At 54.9% G+C, this 21740-nt stretch overlaps 1 protein-coding gene across 15 annotated transcripts in view; it reads right to left on the bottom strand.

Moving 5' to 3' along the window:
* The window catches only part of RET (ret proto-oncogene), a 53375-nt gene that overhangs the window by 24413 nt on the left and 7222 nt on the right, over positions 1-21740 (bottom strand). For 5 of the 15 annotated variants that reach the window (XM_055275219.2, XM_055275221.2, XM_055275216.2 and 2 more), the window contains exons 2-4: positions 5274-5537; positions 3351-3638; positions 838-1079 (exon numbers count right to left, since the gene is read on the bottom strand). In XM_055275219.2, coding sequence (XP_055131194.1) covers positions 838-1079; positions 3351-3638; positions 5274-5537 — 794 coding nt within the window. The remainder of the gene's footprint in view (positions 1-837; positions 1080-3350; positions 3639-5273; positions 5538-21740) is intronic. The other 10 variants (XM_055275227.2, XM_055275225.2, XM_055275226.2 and 7 more) reach the window with 5 other exon arrangements.

Raw genomic sequence — 21740 nt, 5'->3', positions numbered from 1 at the left:
GTCAAGGTCACACAGGAACAGACTGCAGAGCCGAGATCCGAGTCCAGGTGTACATCAGAGCGCTCTGCTCCAAGCATCCTCCTACCCCAGGCTGGAGGGGGTTGTGAGGAAAGCCGCTGGGCACCTGGGATGGCTCTGCCCACCAGGCCTCTGCTGTCACCCCAAGACGGCCCAGGGAGGCCCACACAGCCTTCACTCACAAGGTGTGCTTTCGGCCAGACCTCCTTTCCCTGCCAAATCTGCACGTGGTGTGCCCAGAGAAGCAGGACAAGGCAACGCACTACCTCAGTCCCCACGCCTGCTCTCCCACGGCCCCTGCGGGGTGGGCCGGCTGCAGGAAGGCCTGAGGCCCAGCAGGTGGCAGTCGCGTTCCACCAGCGCGAGCCGGAGAAGGTCGGGGCGGGCGGTGATCCGCCTTCCCAGCCCTCTCCAATCCCCGGCACTGCTCCTGGTCACTCAAGGACCCTCCCGCTGGGGGCCAACTGCTGGTGGGAGGGAGTGCCCTCCCGGCAGATGCTCCCCGCCCGGGCAGCGCGACGCGCCCGCTTGCAGCGGCACAAGTGTGCCCCAGACGCGAGCCCTCGGGCCTCGTCCTGGTCAGTCCCAGACTGGGCACCCAGAGGTCTCAGCCTCCCGAGGCAAGGCCCCGCTGGGTGCTGGCAGGACTCCCCCTTCCCCTCTCCCTAGGACAGACGGAGCCGACGGAGACGAAGGACAAATGAAAGCGTGAATGGTCGGCCACACGGTTGGGTGGCTACACGGACACTAAACCGACCGAGAAACGAACTGCGGCCGGAGACAGACACTGGGTAGACCACAGCACGCGCGGACAAGCACCTCCTTCCGCTTGAACTCCACCACGGCGCTGGCGGTGTCGACGCCCGCTGGGAAGGTGGGCGCCGAGTCGTCCTCGTCATACACGGTCACCGGGAAGGGCACCATCACCACCTCCTCGCGCGCGCCGGCGTGCACGGTGCACACGGCCACCAGCTCGTACTTCTCCCGCTGCTCGCGGTCCAGGGCCCAGCGCGTGCTCACCTCCAAGCTGTCCGGGGCGCAGCGGAAGGGCAGACCCTCACCTGCGCACCAAACAGACAGGGGCCCCGCGTGATCGCCAGCCAGGACTGGGCCAGCCGCCTTCCTCGGGAAGGGGGCTCTGCGGTCAGAGCGGGGCGCACACCGCTGTGGCCCCAGGCCTCCCTTCCTCCGCTCCAGCGATGACTGTGCTTACGTCCTGCTGCAGCTGCGTCCTCACTCCTGCTGGTGGGGAAGAGCCGGGACCAGGCACCCTGATCAACCAGTAGGGACTGGGACACCCCTCCGCCCACCTGGCCTTGATCAGGAGTGGCCTTGTGTGGGGAAGGGTAGCTTTGGCTCAGCCCAAGCTGCACTGCAGCCCTAGAGAGCCAGCTACTGGCCTTGGCTGCTTTTTTTTTTTTTTTTTTTTGATGGAGTCTTGCTGTGTTGCCCAGGCTGGAGTGCAGCGGCGCGATCTTGGCTCACTGCAACCTCCAACTCCCGGGTTCAGGCGATTCTCCTGCCTCAGCCTCCAGAGCAGCTGGGACTAGAGGCGTCCGCCACCATGCCTGGCTAATTTTTGTATTTTTAGTAGGGACGGGTTTCACCATATTGGTGACCTTGGCTGCTTTTTAAAAAATGTTTGTTTTTTTTTTCAATTATGGAAGCAATATGTGTTCATTTTAGAGAACGTGAGAAATAAAGCCACGATTCTACCACTTGAAAACAAACACAGTGGACATCTGGGGTATGATGTGACATTAACGCATAATGATTTCCGACCGCCTAGTGTGCATCTCCACTCTACACCTCCTTGTCCAGTGCGTCGCCAGGCTGGTCATCCTCTGAAGGGCGGATGTCGAGACAAAAGCGCATGCTCCGTGCCCTGCACGGCAGCTCGCGCTAGACTACATCGCCCCTGAAGCAGGGCCAGGAACCTCAACACACTCTTCAACGAGCCTGACCTCGGATCCGTCCTCCAGAAATAATCCAGAAAAGGGGGCATGCTGAAGGCGGAAGGTCACCGCTGAAGACCCCACAACCCACCCCAAGGAGGCAGGGGCAACTCCACAAGCCTCCCAGGCAGAACCATGCCTTGCGCATGAATTACGTATGTGGGAAATGCTTATCATATAATGCTTTCCTCTGTTGAGTGTGATTACAAAAAACCTCCCACTAAACTAAATTTAATTACGTAATTTTTAGTGAAAAAGGGCAGCATGCAAAAAACCAAGTGCTCCATCAACCATCTGGTTCAAAGACATCTATCCCTGCCCCAGAGAATGAAAGGAATCTGGGGAAGCATGAGTGATGGCTTTTCTTCCTTTACTGAGATTTTAATATTCTTGCCATGTTTGTGATAAAGTTAGTGTGAATTTAGGACACACTTGCCAGCGGTGCAGCCTCTGTGACCTGGTTGAGCCCCACTTCCTGACTTTCAGATGATCAAATGGGGCCTCCCTGCACCTGGTCAGCTGCCTTCTCTCCTCTCCACTGGGATCCAGCTCATCCCGCCCCGACTGGCTGCAGCTGTCTGCTTCTCGCCATGCCTCGGCTTCCACCTGTATCCCGGCATCACGGCCCACATCCTCCTGTTCAGAGGTTTCTCCTGTAGCCTTCTGATTGTCTCCCAGCTTCACCCCTGAACCTTCCCACCCCAAACCATTCCTAACACAGTAGTCTGACTAATCCTTTTAAAACTAAGTCAGGTCCTGCCAGCACTCCCTCCCTCCAAAGTCTTCCGTAGCTCCCCATGTTCCTCTGGAGAAAGCCCTGCAAGCCGCTCCCAGACCTGCCCCCTGCCCCAGGAACTATTCTGCCCCATCAGCCTCAGCTCTTCCCTGTCGCTCAGTGCACTCCAGGCACACGAGGGTCACACTGTGGTGCCCTCCAAGGGGCTAGGCCTGCCTACCCGGCACCCTCCCACCTTTGCTCTGCTAGCCCCCACCCTGATCACCCAATTTATGATGGAGGAATGGAGGTCTCCTCGTCTGTTCCCTTCCTCCTCAGCATTTCCCTCTTCCCAGTTTCCTCCCCAGCTAGCTCCTTCCAGAAGCCACACAATTTCCTTGGCATGCTCAGACGCTCTGTCTGCCCCACCAGAATGAAAGCTGCAGGCAGGCAAGATTCCAACCTGTTGTGTTCATTGTTATATCCTTAGCTCCTAGAACTGTACCTGGCCCCTGGCAGGTGTGCAAGAGGTACTTCTGGAATATTGAATGAACTGATGGCACGGAGGTGAAGAATAAACCAGATGGTTTGTGTCAAGGGCTCGCAGAGCAAGCCCAGCAGTAGCAGGCACTGCGGGGCGGCCCCACAAGGTCGGCACTCACCCTCCAGGAGCCTGTAGGCCACGCTGATGTTGGGGCACAAGAACTGCACAGGCAGCAGGCGGAACTGGTGGAAGATGCCTGGGGGTCTGTTCTCTCGAATGCGGAAGGAGGGCCTTGTCTCTGGGAAGCAGAGCTCCCGGGGCTTGAGGGAGCTGCAGGCTGGAAAGGAGGTGTTGAAGAAGGAGAAGTACACGCGGGCACAGCCTGGCCACTGGCACTCGCCCTCACCAAGGGATGTGGGTGACAGGAAGACCTTGAGGTAGACGGTGAGCAGGGGAAAGCCGCGGTCTGCAGAGAGAAGTCAGGTCTGTGGGGGGCATCAGCCACACCTGCCAGGCAGTTGGGAATGGGGAGGAGGCAGGAGCTCCAGGGCTGGTGTAAACCCTGGTCCCCACCAAGGTCCACAAAGCTCAGACTGGTGTTCCAGCTCCGCCTGCCACCTCCTTACCTCTGCTGCACAGCCCTGCGGCCCAGAGCACCAGTGTCTCACAGGCCTAGCTCTCATCATTCAGTTCTTGGCTTAGAGGCCCCTTCCTCAGGGAGGTGTGCTGAGCACTGGGTCTAAGGCTCCCCAACTCTGATGGTGGCAACTTCTCCAGTAAGGGGTGACCAGCACCCCTGCCTGCCACACCCTCCTCAGGAGGTTTGGAATGGCCGCAGACATACTTCCCCAATGCCTAGAGGGGGCATTTCCGGCAAGTTCCATCACCAATGTGCCATAGCCATTTCAGCTGGGCTGCAAGGGCTTTCCCAGCCTCCATCTCAGCCCTAGGTGGGCAGCTGCTCCTCAGAGCTGCTCTTCCCATATTCTCTGGCATTCTCTTTGCTTTTTACTAGCCTGTCCCTCATTGCTCCAATCCCCTGTTGTAATTAATTCTTTACACAAACTTTCCCTGTTAAATTACCCTGTGGTTTCTTCCTCGACAGGAACTGGCTGTGCATGAAGCCTCTCCCCACCTTGGAGGGCTTAGGCCTCCTAAGAAATGCAGGCCCAGGGCAAATTCCACGCTGGCCCCCACCCAGGGACTCCCATTCCTCAAGCTCCACCCTGGAGGCTCAGGATGAAGAGGGCAGCAACTAACTGCGTAGAACCACGACCCACCTCAGATGCTGCCTCCTCCAGGAACTGCCTGGGCTGCGCCGGAGGGAGCTGCCCACCCAAGCCCCCTCCCTCCCCTGCACCCTGGCTGTCCCTGGCAGATAGGCCAGTCACTCTGCCTGGGTAGGGCCGGGATGCCTGCTTTGCATTCACAGTCTGAGGCTTGCCTCTCACCAGCAGACAGGGCTCACGGTGGTTGTGAGGGCTGCACGAGCCGTGGCCCTGGAGGGGTGCTAGGGACGGGAGCTACCAGGTGCAGCATCACCGTTTCCTGTCACAGGGCCTCTGCTTCCCCCCCACCCCTCCCATTACCAATGTCACATGTGGCTGTGACTCCGGCTCTGACTGCTCCTCTTTCCTCCCTGGACACATGGGACAGGCCCAAGTCCCTGCCGGGTACAAGGGCAGCCAGCTGCCGATAAGAAGTCAGGCTTTCCTTGGGAACTGCCCCTTCTCCAGAGAGTTGCAGGTCATTTGCTAAATCAAAACCTTGGGATTTTTCCAGCCCCGCTTACTCCCTCTCTTGAAACCTCCTAATCCTTTTTAGCCCCACTGGAAGAGGGATTGGAGTCCGGCAGAAGAGTGTACCCGGATGATTCCTGTGTGTCTCCAAACTCCTACAGCCTCACGCAGCCCTGAAGCTTGTCCTGGCTTCTCTCCAGGCTGGACACAGAGGCAGGCCAGCCTCACCTAACCCCTGACGCCTTCCACACCAGGGGTGGTGGGGAAGCCACCCTGAGCCTCAGTGTCAGCGGCTGTGATGAGGGCGGCTTGAGGAAGGGGTGGGGTGGGACACGGGGCGGGTGTTGGGGCGGCTCCCTTACTGCGGACACTGAGCTTCTCCCAGGAGCTGTGGTCCAGGCTCTGGTTAAGGTAGAGGAGGCCGGTGTCCTCCTGGATGCAGATCCAGTTGTTCTCATGCAGCCGTGTGCGGTACGTGCCGTAGAGATGCTGGCCCAGGCGGAAGCTGGGCACCTCCTCAGGGGCGTCCCGCAGGGCATGGACGTACAGCAAGGGCGTGCCAGCCGGCTGGTCCACATACAGCTTCTCCCAGTAAGCATCCCTTGAGAAGTAGAGGCCCAATGCCACTGTGGGAAGTAGGGAAGTGAGTGAGAGATGGTGAGGATAAGGCTTCTTCAAGGACAAAAAAAAAAATCATTAATTTAAAATTCCGATCTTGGCAGGAGTTTTTCATCTCTGTTCCTGAGAACATGAACACTCAATTATTTGTATAGTTACACATGGGCTAGAAAAGAACTGCTTTAAAATAGAAAAAGAAAAGGAAACAGGGGAAGCAGTATCCTCAGTGACAGGCCTATTCTCAATCATCCAAGCTGGAAGGGCACCTGAATCATACAGATTTCTCAACAGTCACCCAGAGCCAGAGTGTTCAAGGGCAGGAGACACTGCCAGCCACGCGGGGCAGGCAACAGTTGCCAAAAAATGAAGAAAGCACTTTATAGGAAAGTCATAAATCTTTATCTAAACATACGCCTACCATATGACCCTGGAATTCCACTCCATTCATCCAAGAAAAATGAAAACATATGTCTATCAAATGCCATAGTTGAAATTGGAAGGATGATTCACAGAAGCCAAGAGCCTAGAGGCCCTTCAGCAGGTGGATGGATGGGCAGACCGTGGTCCAGCCACGCCACAGAATGCTGCCAAGCAATGAAAAAGGATGAACTATGGATACATGCAAACACCTGGATAGGTCACACACACAAACCATGCCAAGGTGAGGAGGCCAGGCAGAGGAGAGTGCACATGGCACGATTCTGGACGGATATTAGGCAATGGATCAGACTGGCTGCCTGTGGCGGGAGGGGGTGTGGGGGAGGTGGACAGATTGGGAAGGGTCACAGGGCACGTTCTGGGGAATGTGAAGGTCCCATATCCTGAGAGGCGCGCAGATCACGTGGGCATATTCATTTGTCAGTATTGTACAGCTAAGGTCCATGCATCTTATCTATGTAATTTTTATTTATTTATTTATTTATTTATTTATTTATTTATTTTTGAGATGGAGTTTTGCTCTTGTTGCCCAGGCTGGAATGCAATGGTGCAATCTTGGCTCACCACAACCTCCACCTCCTGGGTTCAAGTGATTCTCCTGCCTCAGCCTCCCCAGTAGATAGGATTACAGGCATGCACCACCATGCCCAGATAATTTTGTATTTTCTTAGTAGAGATGGGGTTTCTCCATGTTAGCCAGGGCAGTCTCGAACTCTTGACCTCAGGTGACCCGCCCGCCTCGGCCTCCCAAAGTGCTGGGATTACAGGTATGAGCCACCGTGCCCGGCCTATCTATGTGATTTTTACCTAAATAACTGAAAAACGAATCACTGAGGGCGCTGCGGACAGAGGCGTAGCTTCCTCGAAGAAGGCAGGATGCTGGCATCGGCTGTGGCCGAGTGAGCCCAAGCAGGGGAGCAGTGCACTGTGCTGCTGACTGTGTGTGGCCAACATTTCCCACAGTGGAAAGCTTTTAAAATAGTTTTTGGAACTCATGTACGTTGTCGGTGAGAATGGAAAATAATATACAGTTATCATGAAAAACAAGAAGGTAGTTCCCAAAAACTTAAAAATTGAATTACCACATGATCCAGCAATCCCACTTCTGGGTACATACGCAAAAGAATTGAAAGCCAGGTCTCAAATAGATATTTACACACCCATGTTCACAACAGCACTATTCACGATAGACAAAAGGTGGAAGCAACCCCAGTGGCCATCAATGGATGAATGGATGAACAAAACGTGGTCTATACATACAATGGAATATTCAGTCTTAGCAAGGAGGGGAATCTGGCTGGGCACAGTAGCTCACGCCTGTAATCCTAATACTTTCGGAGGCCTAGGTGGGCGGATCACTTGAGGTCGGGAGTTAAAGACCAGCCTAGCCAACATGGTGAAACCCCGTCTCTACTAAAAATACAAAAATTAGCTGGGCGTGGTGGCGGGCGCCTATAATCTCAGCTACTTGAGAGGCTAAGCCAGGAGAATGGCTTGAACCCGCGAGGCGGAAGTTGTAGTGAGCTGAGATTGTGCCATTGCACTCCAGCCTGGACAACAGAGCAAGACCTGTCTCAAAAAATAAAAAATAAAAATGGATCAGACTGGCTGCCTGTGGCGGGCGGGGGTGTGGGAAATCCTGACACAGGCTATAACACTGATAACCCTTGAGCACATTATGCTAAGTGAAATAAGCCCATTGCAAAAGGATGAACACTGCATGATTCCACTTATGTGAGATCCCTAGAGTAGTCAAATTCACAGACACAGAACATAGGATGGTGATTGCTAGGGCTTGGGGGAGACAGGATGGGGAGTTAGTGTTTGATAGGGACAGAGTTTAAGTTTGGGAAGATGAAAAGTTCAGGGACAGTGGTGGTGATGGCTGTACAACAATGTGAATGTACTGCATGTCCCTGAAATGTATACTTAAAAATAGTTACATTGTAAATCATTTTTGTGTATATTTTTCCACAATAAAAAATAGTATGAAGTTTTAAAAAGATGGATAAATAGGCAAAAAATGCTTAAAATCCATTAAGAACCTGCAAATAGACTCCAGAATGCCCAAACAATACCAACATCCAAAGCAGGCATTAGGAATACTGCACTTGTATGTAATCGATCTCTCTTTTTGATCAGTTTGCTCCCACCCAGACGGTTGCTGCTTGAGGTCGCAGAGGGGTCCGGAGGGCGGGGCCTGCAGCAGCAGTTGAGAATGCCCCCAGGGCCGCTGGGCTCCTCCAGGACACATCTGGGGGAAACAATCAAGTGCCAAGTGGAGCCTGGAAGAGAACAGGTGAGACGTCTGGAGACCCACAGTGGGAAAATAGAACAGAAGGCTTCTCTTGAAGTGCTCACTGCACATCAGGAACACTGCTCCCATGACACTGCCCTCAGGGTGGGAGGGGGGTGCTGCATTTCTGGCGACAAAGAAGGTGAGAGATTGTAACTCACAGCGGCCTCACAGGGCGAGGAGGGTCCAGATGCCCTGGCCCTGATGAACCCCCTCCCGATCCCATGTGGCGTCCTATGTCTGGGCTATCCACACAGGCGGCGGGGTCCATGTTCTTACCCCGGAGGTGATGTTAGGGGTTGACTGAGCTCAGACAGGGAAAGGCAATGCAGCTCAGCTGGGTCTAGTTTTCTCTGGGACCCACACCTCTGGCCCTGGTCTTCCCAATAAGAACCATTTGCCCTTGGGTGGCCATGGGGTGGCTCTGGTGATGCCCAGGCTGCAGAAGAGTGGGTGGGGCCCTGGCACCCCATCTGTCGCAGGAGCAGATCCAGTCTGGGAATCCCACAGGTGCTCCTCTGGGGCCTCCATGATGTGCAAGCACCTTTAGTGGTCCAGGGACCAGAGGTAGGACAGGCCTGGGCTTCCCAAAGCCCCCACCACAAAGCCCACATGTGCAGGGGAGAACGGGCCTTCCTGCTCCCATCTGGCAGAGCCCACCCCTACAGGATCATGGGGGGCCCAATCCCAATTGGTCTTCCTGCTGCCAAAAGGGATTTGTGGATCAGGCAATGATTGCGAGCAGAAACAGACTTAAATGCACTTAAAATGCCTCCCAGGTGGTCTCTGCAGCTGGGCACAGCTGTCTTAAGGTTCCCGCTTGTCACAGACACTTCTAGATGGAAAAACACATGGTCCAAGGTGGGAGAACGAAGGAGGTGGGTGCAGGGCTGGCCTCAGCGGAGTGCAGCCTGGGCAGTCCCAGTGGGCCCTGCTCAGAGGTTTCACGCTTGGTTTAATGCTCTTTGCTACAGTCTTGAAATTCTTCATAATTCTAGAACAAGGGGCCCACAAATGATGCAGCCAATCGTGGTGGGTCAGCCACGGGGGAGAGCTGGGAAAGAGCTGCTGGCATCAGGCACCACCGGGCTGTGCAGACTCTGCAGAACACTGGCCTCCTCTGGGCCTCAGTTTCCCCAGCTTTGAAGTGGGGGAGGCATGCTAAGGAGAGGAGGAACGGCTAGTGCAGGTGCAGCCAGGCATACACCTCTGCACAGGGGTGTATCATCATGAGGCTCTCACTGCAGACTCAGCCATTGGGTGCAGATCCCTTCACTGCCCATTTCACAGATAAGAACAGTGGGGCTGGGTGGCGAGAAGCCCGACCAAGTGAAACAGCTGGACACGCTGTGAGGCTTTGTGTCTTGGGGGTTAGAATAACAGCTAAGAAAGTGATGGTGGAAGTCAGGCGCCAGCAGGGGCTGAGCCTGCCAGGAGGCCCAGGGCCCTGCTGGTTGGCTTCCCATCCTGCTGCCGCCTTTCTGCCTAGAAGGGCCGCCTGGCCTGTGGACCAAGGCCAGGCCCGTGGGTCGAGACCCACCTCCGGTGAGAGCCACTCCTGGCACCATGGGAAGGTCACCAGCAGGACTTAAGAAGCTTTTCCCACCCCATGCTTTCAAGGCCCAAATGCCACATGGTGACAGAATCCTCCCCCACACCTAGCACACAGGTGTCTGCTTCAACAGCTTTCATTGCCAGGGCATAGCCCACCCTGTACTTCTGCAGCACGGTGGTGGCCTGGCACACACCACACCCACCGACAGTGCAAATGGCAGTGTCACTTGTCTGAGACACTAAGAGGATTCCCACACCAACCCTCAATGACCCCCCCACCATGGTTCTGGTTCCTCAGGCTGGCTGTGCCCTGGCACCATGCAGGATGGGGTGGGGGAAGGTCCTGCTTGCTCACAGCACACTTGCCAAAGACCCAAGTTGCTGCTCACATTCAGAGAGACCTCAGGAACCTTCAAGGCCTGTGTAGTGTGTGTCATGAGTGTGTGTATATGTGTGCATGCACAGGGCATGCAGGAGACAGAAAAATAGATGGAAGCACGCCCACCCAAGACCCCATCTGCTCCCACCCTGTCCACCTCAGCAGGAAAGAGTCGGCCCTAGTGTTTGACAGAGTGAAGACTGTTTCCAATGCTCCACACTTGGCTGGGCTGTTTAATTTATTCATCTTTGGATGCAGAGGGGACCAGTCCTGAGGCCCCTCGTCCCACATGTGCGCACGCACACACCTTGTCAGTCCACACACTCCATCCAGGTGTGCACGTTCTCATGCCCAGGCGGGCCTGGAGCAGGCTACTTTGCAGGCAGCACAAGGCCAAGCTTCATTGGTGGAGGGCTTTGGAGGGATGCTGGGACAGGCCAGGGCTTGCTCCTGTCTCCGGTTGTTACACCTGCCTTTTCTGGGTCCTGCTGCCCGGGCAGTCCACGAGATAGGGTGTGCTATGTGCTCCACCCTAGCGCATACCCAAAGCATGCAATCCCTCAGCACTGATGCAGCCCATTCCTGAGCCTAGCCATCAGCTTCCTGCAGCCCCCAGCCTCAGCTCCCGTGCCCTGAGGATAGTTCCTGCCAGACCTGAGCCTTCGCAGCGGCCCCAGCCTAGCATCCAGCTCCTCCCTCAGGCTCTGACCCCAGCTGGGAAGGGGTTCCTTCCCTGGAGCCCACCTGCAGCCGAGGGTGCCCCACAGAGCTCTCCCCACCCCCATTCATCCCTCTTTCATCACAGCTTAGTGCCTCTGATGTTACTGCTCCTGTCTCAGGGACCATGTGGGGCTGTCTCCTGGTCAGACTCAGGCGGACACATTGCACACATGCATTTCTTCTCTCACACAAACTCATTCTCTCAGATGCGTACCATTACACACCATGGGGGCATACACTGTTACACACTTGTTCTCCCATATGCTCACACATTATCACACTGCCAATATGGCTCTAACAAGCACATGTATTCGCTCATATTGGTATACACCCGCTTTCACACACAAGCACACACATTTTCCCGTGCCCTCGGTGCACACATACTAAGCATGGCCTGGCCCTGTCTGTGGAGGCGGGGGCTCACCAGCTCTCCACAGGCTCCTGGCTATGGCCCTTGGTCTCCCACCCCCCCACTGCTAACCACCCGGCAGCTCTGATGGGGCACTGTGAGGTCACCCTTGCCATGGCATGGTGACCCTGCCACAGAAACACAAATGGAGCTCCAGACGATGAAAAACTTCCCTAGGATGGCAGCACAAGAGCCGAAATTTAATTTGGGACTTCCAAAAAAGAAAACAATAACAACGATATGATCCAAAAACTGCATGAATTAGAAGCAGCACAGGGCATGTATGTAGAGCAGGCCCTTCCTGCAGAACCCCTTATGCAACACCAGCCCCACGCCTGCCCTTGATGGGTGGCAGACGATGCAGATGACAGCTTTATTATGGCCCAGCAGAATCTCCTTAAGAGACGATTTCCTAATGCAATCATCTTCCTGGGAATGGGAAACAGGCCCCAGGGCTCCTCCCTGGGGGCTGGGGGTGGAAAGAGGCGGTCCCCGCCTCCCCAGGCCAGCTGTCCCTATGGTGGTCCCTCCAGCCCCATGCTGAACACTGTTATCCTCTCAGGATGTGACCTGTTACCCCACCCCCACCCCCCACCACTTCCCTCCCACTTCCCACTCATGTTTTCTCTTACTATAGTCAAATATTTGACATGTACAACGAATACATTTCACAGAACATTTATGCTGAACAAACACCCAGGAGCCCGTGGCCCTGCTGAACTGGATGCTTGGCCACACTGCTGCTCCTCCCGCCTCCCCACCTGCCACTGTGTCCCACCCCCCACAGGAGGAGCCTGCGCCTGGCCTTCTTCTTGCCTCATTTTTTGACGTCATTCATGGAAGGCCCATTTTTGCTGGGTGGAGAATTCCATGTGGACAGCTATTTTCCTCCACTCTACATAAGGTCTGGCTCCCTTCTTTCAGCCTCAGTGCTGCTGCTGAGGGCCCATGCTCAAGCTGGCCCCTCCTGGGTAACCCACTTTCTCTCAGCTGCTCCCAGGACCTCCTCTGTCTTTGGTGCTGTCCAGCATCGCTGGGATGCTACCGAGGCTGCTCACCCCCTCGGCTGGTTTCCTCCTCTGCACCCTGTCCTCCAGATGGTGGCAGCGGCTCACTCGCCAGCCATATCCAGGCCCTGGGCTGTTAATCCCATCTCTATGCTGGTGTGCAGCATGCTGATCAGCAGCCTGGGCATCTCCATGCCTTGCTCCCTCCACTCTTTTGTCTCAGTTTGGCCCCTCCTCACCCCAAACTGTCCCCAACTCTTCCCCATCTCGTCATGGCATGGCCCCACCTCACTGCTCAGGTCACACACCTCAGTCCCCAGATCCCTTTCTCTTTCACTCCTCACCCCACCTCCCGAGTCCCCACTGCCACCCCCGTCCAACCCTGGACCACACGCTGGGCAGGACAGGCAATCTCGCACAGAGGAGCCAGGGTCCACTGAATCATGGCACCCTCTGTGGAGCCCTGTGTTAACTGTCCGCTGCTTGCAGAATAAAACATAGCTTCTCATCAGGGCTCCCAGGGCCCCCTCTGCCCTCCAAATCACTTCCTCCTCACTCTTACAGGGTGCCCACCTTCCTGCCACATCTGCCAACTCACTTTCTGTGAGCTGAATGAATAAATTCATGAACCAATGAATGAATCAATGAATCAACGAGCCAGTACAATGGTTTCATAAACAGGAGTGTGAAAGGGCTGAGCACATTTGGGAAATGGTCAGAATTTGGGAAGGGAAAGGGGGTAAGGGGACGGGGAGATACTGTGACATGGTCTCACGGGCACTGGAGCCACGGGCAGGCTGTCAGTGGCAGGACAGAGCTGTGTTGATGCGCCCTGTGCACACGTGCAGTGCCCACTAGTACACCAGCAGCCTTGTGGGGCCATCCACTGTGCTGAGCAAACAAGCCTGAGGCTGTGGACAAAACCACTCCTTTTCAGCTCAGGAAATGATCTGTCGGTGCCTGAGGAGCCCTGGGCACCAGAGCTGCCAGCCAGACTCGCTCGGGTAGGACCACCTGCAGCATGCTGCACAGACCTGGGTCCTGGGCTCTGTCCCAGCTGGAGGCTGCTTTTGCCTGGGACTATAATCTAACTTTGCTTTTAGGAAAAAAACACAGATCAAGGGAGGCTCTACCGTAAATAACAAATTTGGAGGTATATATAAAGAGAGATTCTAGTTTTAAAAAGTTATTTTAAATTGTGGTAAAATACACATGAACTTTATCATCTTAAAATTTTTAAGTGTACAATTCAGTGGCATTGTGTTCACACTGCCGTGCAAACCATCCTTCCACAGCACTCTTTTTATCCTGTAAAACTGAAATTCTGTACCCATGAGACAATTACTCCCCCTCCTCTCCTCTCCCAGTTCGTGGAATCCTCCATTCTACTGTCTCTACGAATTTGACGACTGCAGGGACCTCATATAAGTAGAATCATACAGTGCTTGTCTTTCTGTGACATAACGTCCTCGAGGTTCATCCACGGCGTAGGATGCAGCAAAATTTTTTTCCTTTTTAAAGCCAAGTAATATTCCATTGTATGTCTGTATTATATTTTGCTTATCCATTCATTGGTCAATGGACACTTGGGTAACTTCCTCTTTGTGGTTACTATGAATAATGCTGCTGAAAACAGGGACATACAAATGTATCCTGACTGCTTCCTGCTTCCTTTCTTGTATGTATCCAGAGTGGAGGTGCTGGAGCCGAAGTCAGCTCTAGGTTTCACCTTTGAGGAGCCTTCCTGCTGTTCTCCACAGCAGCTACACTATTTACCTTCCAGTGGTGCGCAAGGGTTCAATTTCTTCACATCCTCACCAACACTGGTTCTTTTTTTTTTTTTTTTTGATAGTAGACATCCAAATGGGTGTGAGGTGGTATCACACTGTGATTTTGATTTGTATTTCTCTAATGAGTGGCAATGCTGAGAATCTTTTCATGTGCTTCTTGGCCATCTGTAAATCTTATTCGGAGAAATGTCCATCCAAGCCCTGTGCTCATTTTTGTTGTTGTTGTTGGTTATTTATTTATTTATTTATTTTTTTTGTATGGAGTCTCACTCTGTCACCCAGGCTGGAGTGCAGTGGCACGATCTCGGCTAACTGCAACCTCCGTCTCCTGAGTTCAAGCGATTCTCCTGCCTCAGCCTCACAAGTAGCTGGGATTACAGCCACCTGCCACCACACCTGGGTAATTTTTTTGTATTTTCAGTACAGACAACGTTTCACCATGTTGGCCAGGCTGCTTTCGAACTCCTGACCCCAAGTGATCTGCCTGCGTGAGCCTCCCAAAGTGCTAGGATTACAGGAGTGAGCCACCATGCCCGGCCCCCTGTGCTCATTTTGGAATCAGGTTTTTTTGTTGCTGTTGTTGAGTGTGAGGAGTTCTCTACAGATTCTGGATTAACACTGATCAGATCTATGAATTACAAGTTTTTCTTCCATTCCATGGGCTGTGTTTTCACTCTACTGATTGAGGCCTTGGTTCACAGAAAGTTTTACATTTTGATGTATCCCAATTCATCCATTCTTTCTTCAGCTGCCTGTGCATCTGGTTTTTATAGGGGGATCCCAGTTTTAAAGATGTGTACGCAGCTAAATCTTCAGCTAGAACCAAAGTCAAACAGAAGCATGAAATTTTTGGCTCCATCTGGCATCGCCCTGCTGCCCTGGCCACCTCCTGACTGGGGCAGGTACACACCTGCGCACGGCCAGTTTCTGCTGCAGTTCCCACTTCAGCTGCTGTCCACTCATAAGACCACGGCAGCCAGGCACGAGAGCGCCCTCACTGGCTAGGGAGTGTGCCATCTCTAGGCAGGTGTGAGGGCTCACAAGGGCTGGGCCACGAGGGCCAGCCCTCGGTGCCAGGGTCCCAGGGGGCCAGGAGCCTGCAGAGCAGGAACCTCTGCTCCTCACTGGCACCACTGCTGCATGCGCCTGGGTGCGCAAAAAATATTTTTGTTTTAATTAATTTTAAAATCAAAAGGATGAAATAAATATAATAAGGAATAAATAATAATAAAGTGGCCTGGATTGTGTTTGTCTTATACCAACACAGTTGCAGAATACAATTTTGCTTTTGGATGTGGGAGGGGCCCATGGTGCACGCATGTGGTCCTGGCTTGAGAGTCACCTGGTTGTGCCTGAGCCCCCAGGAGGACAAGGCTTAGCATGGAGCACACAGCCCTGAGCAAGGCAGGGACCCATCCGAGGCCTCAGCAGAGGAGGCAGCGCCCAGAGGCGGCCCAGTCTCAGCTGCCTTCTGTCACAGAGCCCTTCCCTTTGCCACGCCTCCCCCCCACCCGAGCCCAAGTGCCAACCCAAGAGCCTCCCGGGCAGCCACTACCGGACACTGGTTTCCAAGTGATGATTAAGTGCACCCTGCCTGGTGTCCTGCTCTCTTCCTCAATTCCCTGTGTCTTCCCTGCATCTGGGGGTGGCTCTCATCACCTCTGACTCAGGAGGTTCAGTGGCCTCTCAGCCTCACCCCTGCCCAGGGCAGCCACCACACACAGCTGTTCACAGGTGTCTCTCTGAGCCATTTGCCAGGCCTGGACCTACTCACACATGTCCAGTTTCCCCTTCATACATAAAGCCTGGTATGTGCAGCTGCCTGCATGCCCCTGCCATCAGCCCCTCACTCTGGGCCCTGGTGCTCGCTCACTCAGCCTGGCCCAGGGCTCCCAGGTGCATGGCCATGCCTGTCCTCTCCACCTGTGGGAGTCCTGCCCACTGTCCTGAACAAGCTCCTGTCCCAGCCCCCATCTCTGCCCCAAGTCCTGACCTTGCTGGCCTTTGCCTCCCTTAACTCTCACGGTTCTTGTCTGATGATAACAAGAGTATGAGGCTGACAGTGCCCACACACTCAACCTGCTCTTGGCAGGGACGGCTTCCTCCAAACGCCCTGCCTATGAACCAGAGGAGGGCCCCGCTGGCCAGCCTGTTAGCAGGTGGGACAGGCCACACGTGCTCCATTACTCCAAGTGTGTGGCGTGTCCTTGCACATGGGGGAGGGCTCCCCGACACAATGCTGTCGGCCCTGGTACACAGCAGGAGCACCCTGGTTCTGCCTCTTGACAATGTCCCCTGGGGTCCTGAGGTGTGTCCTACAGAAAGAACGGACACGCACTCCCCATGCCACCTGCACGCCTTGGGAGAGGTGACAGCAACTGGGTCCTGAGTACTTCCTTGGACAGCAAAAGGAGCGGCTATCCTGGCAGCCCACAAGCCAGGCAGGACAGATGGACACGCACATGCTAATGGCTTGCTGGTCACACATAGCCCTGGGCTCATGGGGAGGATGCTTGCTGGCCAAGAAAACAGGCAGCTTGTCAGCCCTTTCCCTGGCAAGGAATCCTTACCTTTGGAGAGATAAATGTGTTAGACCCTAAGGCTGGAGACCCTGGGACACCTGACCCCGGCAGGGACATCAGGAGAGCTGACTGGGGCACCCATGTGCACCCTCCCTGAGGTCAGCTGGCTGGGGAAGTCACCACACCCTTATGCTGAGCTGACACTGCCCGACCTGCTTAAAGGGCCCAGCCCTGGGTGGAGGAGAGTGCCTAGCCCAGGTTGAGCGGCCAAGGGGGCTACCCCACGCTGCCTGTTCTGAAAAAATGCCTGACCAAGAGACAGCCAAAGACAGGCAAGTGGAGGCTAAGGGGAAGGGACTGCTCTGGGCTGCAGCCACAAGCAGGAGCCAGTGCCCAGCAGGACAGGAGGGCTGGGGGCCGAGCCAGAGTGAAGGGAGGGGAAAAGCAGCAGGAGATAGAGACAGTTCAGATGAGCAGCAACAGCACAGGGCCGGAGGCGAATGCTGGTTGGAGACAGGAGGCCAGCTCCTCGGGCCGTGAGGGCATGAACTTAGGAAGAAGAGGAAGGTTGGGCAAGCTTGTGGATTCCAGGCAAGGCTGTGGACTCCATCTGGGTGATGGAGAGAAAGTGTGTGTTGCAGTGGTAATGAGCCTGGGGCAAGGGACATACATTTGTGTCTCAGTTTCTCCTCTGTACCCACCGAGACTCAGAATTCCCACCACACAGGAGTGTTGGGAGCTAGAAGGAATTAATGCACATGAAGTTCACAGAACAGTGGCTGGCACCAAGCACCAAGAAGATGGCTGCATCACGACCATCAACATCACCGTCACCTCTACCACCACCATTACCTCCACCTTCCCCACCACTGCCTCCACCACTACCACCAGCACCATCACCTCCACTCCTACCATTGCCTCCACCACCATCCTCACCTTCACCATCATGACCTCCACCACCACCATCACCATCACCTCCACTAATACCATCGCCTCCATCACCACCATCACAACCATTGCCTCTACCACCACCATCCCCACCTTCACCATCGTGACCTCCACCACCACCTTCACTATCACCTTCACTAATACCATGGCCTCCACCACCACCATCACCACCACCATTGCTTCCACCACCACCATTCCCATCTTCACCATCATGACCTCCACCACCACTATCACCATCACCATCACCTCCACTAATACCATCGCCTCCATCACCACCATCACAACCATTGCCTCTACCACCACCATCCCTACCTTCACCATCATGACCTCCACTACCACCATCACCATTGCCTCCACCAGCACTTTCACCACCACAATCGCCTCCACCATCACCATTATGACCTCCACCATCAATATCCTCATCACGTCCACCACCACCGTCTTCACCATCACCATCACCATCACCACCACCACTCACCATCATGACTTCCACCATCAACATTACCATCACCTCCACCACAACCATCATCACTACCTCCACTATCACCATCACCAATACCACCACTACCAACACCAACACCATGACCACCACTATCACCAGCACCACCCCCATCTCACCTGTATCCCCACCACTCTCATCACTTTGCTGGCATCCTGAGACTTCCAAATGAAAGCAGCTTTGCCAGGTTTAACCTACACTAACCATGGAAGGAAACTTGGGCTGTGAAGACCCACAGGGCCACCACTGGCTCATCCTGCCCGCTGTTGTATTTATAACCCTGCTTGATCCCCGGCACAGAGCGGGTGTGAAGGAAAAGCCTGGGGCAGGCTCTGGTAACTGGAGTCCATAGAAGCCCCTCTTCGGGAGCACACTGCATCAGCCCCTGGTTCCTTAGCTGAATTGTACCCACTAACAAGCCAATACCTCTGTCGAGAAAAATCTGACAGCCTGTCCCATTCTTAGTTCACCGGGTTTAAGCATCTCTCTGTAAAACCATCAAGAAAACACTGGCCTCTGCAGATGGATGGACAGCTCAGGGCATATACCGGGCGCTCAATAAACACCAAGGGCAGCTACTTCCCTGGTGTCCTGGTGACACCAGTCATCATCATGGCAGTGCAGCCTCAGTACCAGACTTAAAAATTCGTTCTTCCAAAATGCTGGGCAGGAGACCAGGTGTGGAGTGCAGGATCTCCTGAGATACCTCTCCTCTTGGACCTCCAGCCAGGCAGGGTGGCCAGTAGCTGGAAGAGCAGCTGAGGAGGAGAGATGGGGCCAGGCCCTGGCCTGGAAGGCACCACGATCCCTGCATGCATGAGCATGGCCCTCCTTAACTGAGGCTCTTCTCACATACCCGGTCTGAGCCCCTGCTGTTGAACAGAGATAATCACTCATCCCATCCCATGCTAGAAAACAGAGGCCCAGAATTCCCGCTGCACACCCATGGTAGAACTGCAACCAGGACATGAGCCTCCTGACACCCCTAAAAGCCATGCAGCCTTCTGCCGTGAGTGGGGAACGGGTCCAGGCATGGCTGAGGTTTGGGAGGAGGAGGTCCGCAACTGGGCACTGGGGGACCTGGCAGCCCAGGGCTACCTCCTGCACACAGACCCAGCCTTCTGCTCTGAGGGGCCCAGGCCCTAAGCTGCACGATGGCCACCACCCACACTTCCACACCCAGACCAGCTGCAGCGGCCTGGCCAAGATGATGGGCGCTCCTGCCCAAATGCGATTTCCCAGCTGCTGCAGAGTTAATCACCAGCCTCACTGGCAGTTGCTTCCGGCTTCTATGCAAAGGAAACTGCCAATTAGGTTATAATTAATTTCTTTCCTAGGGCAAGGCCTGGCTGTAACAGGACTGGCCACCCAAGTGGCCTGTGGATGACCGTGTAAGCGTCACTGGCCCCCTTGGCTGCAGGGCTGTAGAGTCTGCCCCAGCTGATTACATTGTTCATTGGCCCTGGCCTGGGACAACGGGGCCAGGGCATCACCACTGGCTTTGACCCTGGTGCCTCTGGCCTGGGCAACTGTCCCCATGCACTCAGCAAGGCAGTGACTCAGAGCATGTCCATGTGCTAATTTAAGTCAATCTGTCAGCTTATGTTCCTCAAGTTGAGACGGTCTTGCCCATTTTCGCCCTACCCCAGCCCCTTCTCATTCCTGTTCAACATTAACCAGTGGGAATCCACGGTGTGCTCCTCATGAGCAGGTCTGCTCCAGGCGCTTCATCTGCATCACCCACTGCATCAAAACAACTGTCAGAGGTAGGGACCATGAGGATTCCCAGCTCACACAGGAGGAAAATGAGGCAGCACTAGCTCAGGTACTCTGCTGGAGGCCACACAGAGGCTAGGAATTAAGCTGCAGTCTGGCCTGAGCTTCTTTGTTCAGTGACAGGCATGCAGAGAAGCCGAGGCACCGTGAGTTACCACTCCTTCTGCATTGGGCTGCAGAGCAGAAGCTGGGCTCTCCCTGGAGAGAGGACACAAAAAAGGCTTGAGGGTCTGCTCTCAAGAGCAGTGGAGAGTGGAGGGAGAGAGTCAGGAGCACCGGAGAGAGTCAGGAGCCCCCGAGACAGTAGGTTTCAGCCTAGCACAGACCTGGGGCCAGACAAGCCGCCAATCCCGATGCCCCAGGTCACAGCCAGGCAGCCCAATGTGGGGGCACCATGTGCATCTGGATGCTGTTATCCAGGTCCTGGGAGCAAAGACCTCAACATCAAGGGTGAAGAGGAATCCAAACCCAAGGCTGGGGATGCCATGCAGGGAAGGGGATGCCCAGGGGAGTGGTATCAAGTCTTCACTTGACACTGTCCCCATGTGTGACAACTCACACCTCCCTCAGGGCTTCGATTTCTCCATGTGTAAAATGAGAGGTTTGCACTGATGTGTAAGCTCCTCTCAGCCGAGGTCCTCATGCCCTTTGAGTCCATGTGATGTCTGTGCAGGAGTATTCACAGAATGAGCTCCTGACCAGGGACCGAGGAGCAGATGGTGGCCGAGATGGAAATCGGGACAGGCTCTGGCCTAGGTGGCCCCTGGGGGGTGAGGGACATGGGGCCAAAACAGGATTAAGACTGCAAGTGTCCTCCCAGGCCCCGACGATGAGGCAAGAAGACAAAGGCCTAGTCCAAAGGAAAGAGTTCAGCAGCAGGAGGGAGCAGAAAGGCAGGGCAGAGCGGCCCAGCCCATGCCCCTGTGCTTCCCTGCTGTGTGCCAGGGCTGGGCGCTTGGCTTCCCTGGCTCTGTCCCTAGCTGCGAATGGGGACAGGAACTCCTCCTTGGGAGCACAGAGTGCCTGCCTATGGATGCCAGTGTTCCACCCCCACCAAGCAGATTCGCAGGAGCTCACAGAGGCTGCCTGCCACCCTTGGTTCAGAGCCCCCCAGCTCTGTGCTGGCCTCCAGAGCTGCCTAGGTGCATCCACCGCTGTCCTGAGAAAACTGCCCCAGGGCCCGGCAGCATGACATCACACCACGGCAATGATGATAATCAACTTACAGCAGATCCGATTATCAGCCTGGTTATTTTTAGTCAGGGTTCAGGGTGAGCGAGAGAGGGAGGCCCTGGGTTCCCATGCTGCTGAGTCTCGTCTCGTCAGTGGGGTGGGGGTCTGCTGGCTCCTTGCACCTTCCCCTTCCTCCATCCTTCACAGGGCGGTTCCTGGGAGGCCCCTTCTTATGCACAAGCAGTGACACCATGGCTTCCAGATGTTTGTGCTCAATGAGGCCTCAGAGTCCAGGTCTTCTGAGAATGTCCTCAAGGTCCCCGAGGGCAGTGGTGATTCAATGCCCATGTGAGGAATCAGACAAATCCACACTCTCCTCACAAGGGACCTGGGGCTCAATCACTGACAGTGACAGCCCTGGATGAAGCTGCTTCTCTGCACCTCTTGATGCAGATGCAACAGCAAAGTCAGCTGTACGGCAAGACAGCCACCCAGTTAGACAACAGGCAGAGGGCTCGAAGAGACGCTTCTCCAAAGAGACATGCAACTGGCCAGCATGCACAGGAAAAGATGCCCAGCACACCATCAGCGGGCAAAGGCAAACCAAAGCCACAACGAGCTAGCACTGTGCACTGGCTGCACGGCCAGAGTGAGACATGAACCAGAGATTAACAGAGAATAACGCGTGGTGGTGAGATGT

This window comes from Symphalangus syndactylus, chromosome 4 (assembly GCF_028878055.3).
Source record: "Symphalangus syndactylus isolate Jambi chromosome 4, NHGRI_mSymSyn1-v2.1_pri, whole genome shotgun sequence".
NCBI lineage: Eukaryota > Metazoa > Chordata > Mammalia > Primates > Hylobatidae > Symphalangus > Symphalangus syndactylus.
This window is presented reverse-complemented; position numbering and strand designations above follow the sequence as displayed.